Source organism: Varanus komodoensis, unplaced genomic scaffold, assembly GCF_004798865.1.
Source record: "Varanus komodoensis strain SLA01 unplaced genomic scaffold, ASM479886v1 scaffold1, whole genome shotgun sequence".
NCBI classification, from domain to species: Eukaryota; Metazoa; Chordata; class Lepidosauria; order Squamata; family Varanidae; genus Varanus; species Varanus komodoensis.
The window spans coordinates 93,836,045-93,845,897 of record NW_025335268.1 but is presented as its reverse complement, the minus strand read 5'-3'; the positions used below and the strand labels follow the sequence as shown (position 1 = coordinate 93,845,897).

General features: G+C 45.7%; 1 protein-coding gene across 1 annotated transcript; it reads left to right on the top strand.

Annotated features, from left to right (window-relative positions):
- Window positions 1-3,028: 3,028 nt before the first annotated feature.
- MAP6D1 (MAP6 domain containing 1) lies at window positions 3,029-9,571 on the top strand. The gene is made up of 3 exons (XM_044431261.1): window positions 3,029-3,669; window positions 6,291-6,408; window positions 9,494-9,571. The coding sequence occupies exons 1-3, from the start codon at window positions 3,035-3,037 to the stop codon at window positions 9,569-9,571; spliced, it is 831 nt and encodes a 276-aa protein (XP_044287196.1). The 5' UTR covers window positions 3,029-3,034.
- The last annotated feature ends 282 nt before the right edge of the window (window positions 9,572-9,853 follow it).

Genomic DNA, 9,853 nt, shown 5'->3' with positions numbered 1-9,853 from the left:
ATGCTGCGCGCTCCAGAGAATTTCTGCCCTTCCCACTTAAGCCATCTGGCCTAGTTTTTCCTGCTGGCAATTTGCCTTAACAGCTGGCATTTCTGAAGAAGTGGGACACATGGTTCAGGAAGAAGCATAACATATACTTCCAAGCAGACTTTGCTGGCCTGGCCAGACATTTTACCCTCCTGGCAAGCTGGCAGGCAGTATTGAAGGAAACAAAACCAGAAGAAAATGCCACAGCACATGATTAATTTGTTCTCGTTGTTAACATGAATACATACTGTAATGAATTGGGATGAGGTGGCTACATGTGCTTGAAGGAGATGCTTGGAACTGTGAGTGTGAAAACATGCACAGCTGTACAGCTCCAGTACCTTATTAAGAAAACACGTGGGTTGTACTGTTTTGTTTGGTGCATTCAGCAAGACTGCACATGTGTTTATCTGTACAAATGGCTCACCGTTGCCAACACTACTGCCTGCCATCTCTTTCCAACAATCTTTCAAGTAGCCACTTAGCAGGTCTGAGGCCAAATACTTTTGTTTAGCCTCTAGCCAGGCAAGAAAGCATTTTTGTTTAGGGGTCAAGGAAAGTCGATCCACACACACAACCTTTTCAGGGAGGCTTTTCCTTAATGAAAAGGGACTCTGAACATGTTAGTTGAGAAGTCGTGTCAGACCCATCGCGACCCCATGGACAACACTCCTCCAGGCCTTCCTGTCCTCCACCATCTCCCGGAGTCCACCTAAGCTCACACCAACTGCTTCAGTGACTCCATCTAGCCACCTCATCCTCTGCCTTAGAAGGCACTTATGCCTACATAGATTTAAAAAACAACAACCAAAGATATAAATCACACACTGGGACAAGTGCATAGGACTATGGCAAACCAGATCAAAATAGGCATAAACCAAGTGCTGAAAATGCTGTTCTATATGAGTCCTTATTTTTTAAGTTGGTATTGGCATTGCCTACAGGTTGGTCAAGAAAAATGATCAAGTTGGTTAACAAACATCAAGTTAGAACAACCACTACTCAGTTTGGAAGACATGCCATCATTCTTTGAATGCTAGCATTTAAGAAGAAACACCGTTCTACACAGCAATAAATGTGTTTGTCTTTAAGGTTCTTCCAGATTCCTGTTTTGTTGCTTTTTTGCTGCAATATATGCACATGCTGGCAACTCTGGAAAACACTGTTAACCTATTGAAAAGAATTTGGGATTGGATCTGGAGTTAATTGTACAGAGGATGGAGCCACTGAAATCATGATTAACTTTACACCCTATTGGTCAATAGATTATAAGTATGACTTATCATCCTGCAAACTGGAAGGGCAAAATATATAAACTGAAAATAGAATTAAAAACCACATGAAATTATAATAGATAGTGTAAATCATATGCCTGTTTCTATATTTTATCTATTTTTGTAATGTGCTCCCAGTTCACTTTTGTTTCTACTGTGATACAAAAATGAAACCAGGGCAGGATATTGAATGGGGGTGATTGCAGCACCTGTATTCTAAATGGGTTGGGAGCTTTTTGACTTGGAACAAGCTGCTCAACTGAAACAAATCCAGTGGTATGCTTCTGTTTGCTCAAAGCACTGCACAATGTTTCAGACCGTCTCCACTAGCTCTTGAACATGGAGCAGCACAATTACTAGAATTTTTGCTATTATCTTTGGATTGAACCCAAGGTGACTGCTTTATGTATGGTGTGAAAAATATCAAATAGCGATTTGATCAGGAATATCTCTAAAATCGGACATCTTTTAAATTATTCAGTGTATTTTTTCAATAGTTCACTGAAACTAATCTTACTATGATCAACCTCTTACAATCTTGTTCATTATGCAATTTAATTACTCAGTAGATTACTGTCACTGATTGTGCCAGTTGGATCACAGTGTTAGTACTCTAGCTTGCATATCTGTGTGGAAGAGCCACCGTGTTCAGTGGGGCTTACTTCTCGCAAAGTATGTGTAGACTTGCAGCCTTCATTGCAAAGGACAACTCCCACCTTGCCTGGTTGCCTTACTTGCCCCTAGAGCTGCTCTTGATCTCCGTGTAAGCTTCTCACAGGCAGCAGACCATGCGAACGTGTCCATGTAAAGTGTTAAATACCAGATTTGTATGTGCTTCAGCTTGAGTTTTTTACTGGACAGAAGTTGCATACTTCATGGTTTCCAAAATACGCTTCCCTATTAAATATTCTACTTGAACACAGCAAGCTAAGGAGAGTGGAGGGGGGAAACGCTAATGTCAGTGCTTTAGGAGTGTGTTTTGGGGTAGTTCCTGCAATTTGTGCATTATGGCTCCAGCTTTTCTTGGGAAACGCATGAACGGTGCCTCAGATTGGCAAAGGCACACCGCTTCCGACTTATTTCCCTCTTTACTTTGATTCCCGTTAGGTCATCCTAGCATCTGATCGTTTCTCTCCTCTGCCTCTCAATAGATCTCGGAGTCGAATAGTCAACTCTGTCAGAAAATCTTTAAAAGCGTTTAGGTATGCGTAATAATTCGGCTGGGCTGGATGCGATGATTAAAGAGACAAGCAGCGCAGGGTATTTCCTAGAGAGAGGGCAAAGCGGGAGGATGGGATGGCTGAAAGCCTGAGAGACTGGCGCTGTGTGTCACCCCCCCCCCCCGCCCCTTTCCTTCCTCCCCACACCCCACTCTTTTTTGCATTCCTGGCAGATGCTGCAGCATTAAGCTCCGCTGTCACCCGGGGAGGGGGGAATGATGGTGCACAGGGGCATCACGTGTTTGGCAACCTCCTGAAGAGGGACTGATATTGACCAAACCGGGGGGTGGGGGAGAGGAGGAAGGAAGCAAGTGAGAAGGAGGAGGTGCTGATATTGACAAGTGACGGGGCGAGCTGAAAGTGTAACTGTGCGCAGGGGAAGCCACTTCTGCTGCTGCAGATCTCCCCCCTCCTCCCGGTGAGAGACCCCCTCCGCCGCCGCCGCCGCCGCCGCCTCCATCCCTCTCATCACCCGTTCCTGCAACCTTGCATGGTGGTGCCGCCGCCGCCGCCATGGCTTGGCCCTGCATCAGCCGAGTGTGCTGCCTGGCGCGCTTCTGGAACCAGCTGGACAAGTCGGACCTGGCCGTGCCGCTCACCATCCACAATTACTCCGACATCGAAGAGCCGGCCGAAGAGGGGGCGGACGCGGCCGGCGGCAGCGGCCCCCAGCAGCCTCGGATCCCAACAGGTGGCAGCACCGGCACCGGCACCGGCAGCCGAGCCCCTGCCCAGCCGCGGGCGACCGCTGCGCTGCCCGTGTCGGCGTCCGCCCCGTCGCTGCAGCAGCAGCAGCAGCAGCCGGACAGCCTGGTGGGCGCCAGGAGGCCGTCGAAAAAGACGAGCCACCGCAAGGAGCCCTTCGCCGCCGAGACTCAGTACCAGCAGGATTTCCGCGCGTGGCCGGTACAGAAGAGGGACGCCTTGCCGTGGGTCGGCGACAGCAGGAGGGGGGAGCCCCCGGGAGCGCCCCCCGTCGCGGCGGGAGCCTCCGCCGAGGCCGCCCACGCAGGGATGGTCCCGGGGGGCTCCCACGTGTACGTGCTGCCAGCGGGCGGCCAGCAGGTGGGCAGCAAGTACAGCGGAGGCTTCAAGCAGGTGTGGGCCTCCTCCTCGCCGCCAGGCGTCCCCAAGACCACCTCCTACAGGTAGGTGAGGGCGGCATTCGCTGCCTCTGCAGGGCTTCGCTGCGGTCAGCAGAACGGCTCCCCTTCCCGGGCCAGGGCTCGGCCTCGCAAAAGTGGGAGCAAGGAAGGAAGGAAGGAAGGAAGGAAGGAAGGAAGGAAGGAAGGAAGGAAGGAAGGAAGGAAGGAAGGAAGGAAGGCGGCGTTCCGGAGCATGAGTAGAGTGCATTGGCCCCCAACTTCTTTGCCATCGTGTGCACTGCATCTTTTTTTCTTTTCCTTTTTTCCGCACAGAAGGCACTACCATAGAAGTGTGGGCATTTGGTAGGCTAGGTATTTCGAGTCATCCTGTCTGTATACGTTTACTTATTTATTTTTCCATTTCAATGCCACCATTTTTCCTCTTGCAAAGAAACCAATGTGCTTATGTGCTCTTCCAGTCCATTTTATTATCCATTCATATCCCACTTACATGGGATATTTATTATAGCCACTTGTCCTCAAAAGAACTCAAGATGGAGTACATAATTCGTTGCCCATGATATTCTTGCAACAACCCTGTGTGTAGGTTAAGCGAAGTTATAGGACCTGATCTACATTCTGAAGTCACCCAATGAGCTGAGTAGGGAGTTCAAGCCTAGGGCCTTCCTAGTCCAGCAGTCTCCCACTGTCCGACACTGGCAGCCGCCACATGCATGTGCTTGAAAACCCCCTATGGCATCTTGGTGCATTTACACACAACAACATGTATCTGTGTGATCTGCATATCCCCTTCCTGCCCTCCAGTGCTGAAGCACTCTATATATTAAATAGTCCAGGTCACCACAGTGTGATCTGGGATCCAGGAAATGGTGGTCAGGACCTCCCAGACACAGGCTTCAGCTATGGGAGCTCCCACTGTGCTTTCCCAACAACACCCAATGTTTCTAGTCCTTCAACTGTCTGCAGATAAATGGGACAGACATTGATTCAAAACAAGACACTAGAAAGGGAAATAACAAGGCAATCTTTTTAGCATGGCACCTCCAGATGCTTTGGGCTGCACTTCCCAGCATTCCTGAATATCAGCCCTATTAGCTGGGGCTGATCAGAGCTGAAGTCCAAAATACCTAGGGACATCAAGTCAAGAAATGCTATTTTAGGAGTCTTGCAGTAGAATCCTATACAAATCTACTAGACTGCATTAAATGGGGTATACTGCCAAGGAAGTGCCTATAGGATTGCAGCCGAAATTTCTATAGGTGACTTAATGTACATCTTTTCTGCAGAATCCAGTAAGACAAGCACGGATTTGTGTACTTTATAGAGAAAGCAAATAGCAGAAAACAGTTATTTCTTCTTTCATATACTTTTCTCAAGTGTGCTCATCTCTTCTGCCACCTTGCCAGTTTGAGAGAGAAATCCCAAACATGGAGGACTCTTTGATTCCTGCCACCCTGTTAGTTCCACAGATAACCAGTACAGCCTTCTTGTTACAGACAAGCCATGCTGCAGCCAGGATCATTCTCCCTCAGCTGAGCAGAACAGCCCTGTTTCCCAAATCCTGGACTCATTCAGTCACTCCCATGCCCAGCGCCTTCTAGGTACAGGGGTCCATTGACTGGCTCATTAGTTGCTCTCTTTCTTCCATGGCAATATCCTAGAGTACATAGCCCTCTGGAGATCATGCTTTTAAACCATGCACACATCACCACCACCAAACCCATGCTGATTTGTTTTTAATCTTGGCTCAGCTTGTTCCAAGATGGGTCAGATGTTCTGTGTGCAGCATGACTTGGTTTGCGGCCCCCCCAAATACATAAGCTGTGTTTGGTGCGTTGAACCTGCTATTTGGTGAAATGCAATGCAAGAGCCTGTATTGAAATAGTAAAGTTCTCCAGTAATTATCAAAGGAAGGGGAAGGGCAATACATTTGGCAGGACACGGAGAATGTCTTCTAGGCATAACACCTCCAAAGAAGTGGGGAGATTTTTAAAATTTTAGTCTGAAGCCTATGTATAATGCAGTTGAATCAGAACTGCAGCCATCTCACATTTTCTGCTGATTTAAGAATATTGCAGTGAACTTGAATTCTCTAATAACTTTATCTTAGTTTTAGATGGGTGAGGGCAACTGGAGTACATTTAATATAAGCATTATAGTAGTCTCATATTGAAAGCACCTCTCCAGATGTGAATGTACTGATATATTTATTAGTAGCGTTTATTTATGGCTAAATCCCTAAGAGGTTTTAAGGTTGACGACTGTACACTTCATTGGACTGCCTCCTCCAACCACCTCTGAGTGAGGTTTAGAGGATGACAAGACAGACGTTTTCCTGGCTGACTGTGGAGAGCTCCCCAGTGAGGTTCCCCTGATGCCAACATTGTCGTTTTCCCAGCTCAAGGTACTTTTTGTCCCTGATCCCAGCCATTTGATGCAGGTCCTAAGATTTTATATTATTGATCGTGCAAAGCGTTGCTGTCTTTCTTGGCTTACTGTTGTTATAGCGCATTTTTAGGGTTTGGCTGTTGGCCAGTATTGATTTCCGTTTATAGTGTGATAAGCAAGCAGTCCAAGCTTGCCTTCTAACCTTCCAAGCACTGGAATGTTCAAGCATTGTACCACGTTAGACACCTCGCTATCATGTTGCAAAATCATTTTAGGCATGAATATCGTCCATGGACTGGGGCAAAACGATCAAGGCCCACAAAGACAACACAAGGGTTCATTATCCCAGAAGATCACTTTGTGCAAGAATCTAGCTACAGAGCAGACTTCAAGGTAAATGTACTTTGCAAAGCCTCTGAAATGGAGGAATTTGTGAATGTGAGTGGGGCCCAGGTCATATGAACAGGACTGCACAATGAGAATGCTGCTTCCCATTTCACAAGAATAATTACCTTTTGCCCTGATTCAGTGAGAGAGGTCCCATGTGGATGCTGTAGACAAGCATCCAAATATACAACCCCCATCCGTCTGTTTGAGATGGCTGGATGCATGCAACTAGATCTGGATCAACATTAAAATCTGACACCATAACAATACTTAGCACAGCCCTATGCATGTTTACTTGGAAGTAAACCACCGAGTTCAGTTGGGCTTACTCCCAACTATGTTACTGCAGGATTGCAGCCTAATTCGTTTATTGCAGTGTTAGCTTATATGCATAGTCAAGTTTATTGATGCACAAACCAAGGAAGGCATCTCAAAAAGAAAACATATACAAATGAGCACATCTCACCATTTGTACAGAATTGCTGTAAGTATCAAGCTTTATAAAATGGTACATATTGAAACAAATGCAATTGAAAATCCACTAGATTGGTGCCCTAAAGCATAATCCATTTGGCTTTAATTCTGCTTGCTGTGAGGGCAAATGAGGCTATACATCTCATAATCCCCATGTCCTTGTCCTTTAAATGTAATTTTGGCTATAATGGGCATGGAACTAATTTTGCCTGGAACAGGAGAAAGCCATCTCATCCTAATATCTGGAAAATCTTCAGTATCTCCAAGATCACTGATATACTGGCAGCATTCAAGACTAATCTCCTGGTAACGACCTTCAGGCACCTTTGTAGGCATTGATTGGTATCTTAATGCAGAAAAAGCCAAACTCAGAGGGTGGTAAATTAATTTGCTCTCTGTTTTAAAATCCTCCTTGAAGCAGTAGTATCAAGGAGAGCACCTGATGAGTTATACTCTGGTCCAATCCTATTGTCCTTTAATGGTCTGTTTGTTTTTTAATCAAGTTGTGTGCCTCTAGCAGTTGTGCACCTCTAGAAACTAAATCAACCTGAAACAGAACACAAGATTAAAATGCCATCTTAAAGACCACTTCCTGAGAGCAAGCCCCACTGAAGGCAGTAAAGCTCAAATATTGAGTATTTGGGCATAGGATTGCGCTTAGAGCTTGATCAAGATAAATGATCAACCCAGAGACCTCTTGATCCCATAAGAGATAGCTCAGGGTGGGGACCTTGTTAACACAACATGTTGAGGCTCACTTAATAGAGGTTGGGCTGCAACACCTGTGAATACAATTTTGTGCAAAACCCAAGTGGAGATTTGTGGCCTGTGATCCAAACACATCACTTGCACAACCCAAAGCTTGTTGTAGACAATGGGCATGACATGAAAACCGGATTTTATTTTATTTTTTTGGGTGGGGGGGGGGGGGGGAGCTGCATATTTGAAATGGTTGGTGGCATCCACTCTGGGTTCTTGAAGGTTAATTAGCCCACAAAAGGCTATCATTTTGTATGAACATGCACAGTGTTTAACACGCTACAATTAGATCCCTGCAGTAATTAACATCTGATCTATGCCTGTCCCTGATCTACAGGCTGTTGGGACCTCATGACTCAGTTGCATAAGACAATGAAATCCTGCATTTGTTGACAAAAGGAATTCACATTACTTCTTTCTGCTACTTTAATGTTGCCTATTACACACACAGTGAAATTCTAGCCACTGTGAGAATATTTTGCTCTGAATCCAGCACACCACACTGTGTATCATGTTGTACACAGAATCAACTTTTTAAATGTCATGTACCATATGAGGTGTTGGGACTCCTAAATATTCTAGGGAAAGTGTTCCTCAGGTTTTGAGAAACATCCTAGCCTATCCCCATCTATCAATGAAAAAAGCTTCTCTTTCAGGGAGGGAAATGAGGACGCATAGATTCTAAAGTGATTCTAGATTCTAAAATGAGGACGCATAGATTCTTTAAAATTCTAAAGAATTTTAAGGGATTCTCTCCCCGTTTTTCACCACTTGCATGTTGGTCCTACAGACAGAAAGGCTATGATCACTTCAAATCTATTCATTTGCTTGTGGCTGCTGCTGAAAATAGTTCCCCCATGTTGACAATCCACATGCAGGGAAGACTATCTGCTTTCCCCAACATACAGGTAAACATCAGTGGCACATGCTCATGGTGTCATTGAGGCTGGCATCCTACTCTGCAGTTGTAATTGGACCAGTACATGAGACCAGTACATGGGCCTACCAGTGTGGAAGCAAAGCCAGGGCTTGCAGGACAAAAGCATTGGGCCTATGAGAAGTACAGATGATGATATCCTCTGTCACCCCCTCCAGCTTCCTTGTTCCCTCCGAACTTGATTGTAATTCTCACAGTGGCAGGGAACTTAGCAGGGCAGACATTGTGAGCTATTTCTGTTGTATTGGTCTGGTATGGTATTGTCCTGCTTGCTCCTAGTGGATCAAAAGTTTTAGAAGGGATTGTTGATAAGGATCAACAAAGCTGCCTGCATTGTGGACTCCCCTTGGAGGTGTGGCTATGGGGGTTGTCAGGATGAATCCCTGCAGTTCAAAATTTGCCACTGCACCACTGGTCCCCAAGACATAGCTTAAGCAGTGATCCCCATGGTATTGATTAAGCGACAACCACAGATAGGTGAATATCTTTGAATCAGCCCTCAGGCATCACACGTAGGCATAAGTTTGAGTGCTGTTTGTTCTGCCCTCTTGGCCAGACCTCTTAGGAAGCACAGTGGGTGATACTGGGGAAGAAAGTGTCCCCTCCCTCCCCAGCCTAACATAAGTTTAAAGGGAGAGGAGAGATCAGCTCTTTGACCCCAAACAACATACAGTTAAATCATATGATTGTGACATATTCTTACAGTGTGCGAATAGTGTGCAGTTAGCAATTGCTGGAGTCTTGTCTGTAGCTCATAGCTACAACCACGCAGAGTGTCATCTGAATAATAAGTGACACTGGAATATTTCAGATCATGAAGGATAACTTGGTGGCATTAATTTGAAAGGCGACTGGATGCCACAACTTTTTTTTTTTGCTCTGCAGTAATAGGTCTAACTTGTGTCCTCTTTTCCTCTCCAGTTCCCAGAAGCGAAGGCCAAGTTTTCGCCAAACCCTTCAGCTGTTTTCCAGGCACCGTCTCGCATCCTCAATGTATGAATGTGGCTCATGCACATTTCCCATCCAGGCAGCTTGAATGTTAAGGTTGTGAAAATGTACAGCTATGCAACTTTCATGAGTGGTGTTGAGATAAGAGCAAGAATGATTAAAAGCAGCTACAGTAATTATCAGAATTTATGCATTTATCACGAACATGTAAATTGTACAGCCCTTGAGTTGGAGATGGCATAATATACTGGGGAGAATGACCTAGTTTTATAGCAAGAGGCTCGGCAGAAATAGTGGCTAGGCTGGCTTCACATTTAAGACTCTGATTTGGGT

What these genes read in the sequence shown, in the direction of transcription:
- MAP6D1 (XM_044431261.1), top strand. Translation starts at nt 3,035, where the DNA reads ATGGCTTGGCCCTGCATCAGCCGAGTGTGCTGCCTGGCGCGCTTCTGG. An exon ending in CCCAAGACCACCTCCTACAG is followed by an intron (nt 3,670 to 6,290) that starts GTAGGTGAGGGC and finishes AAATCATTTTAG; the next exon opens with GCATGAATATCGTCCATGGA. An exon ending in GCTACAGAGCAGACTTCAAG is followed by an intron (nt 6,409 to 9,493) that starts GTAAATGTACTT and finishes TTTCCTCTCCAG; the next exon opens with TTCCCAGAAGCGAAGGCCAA.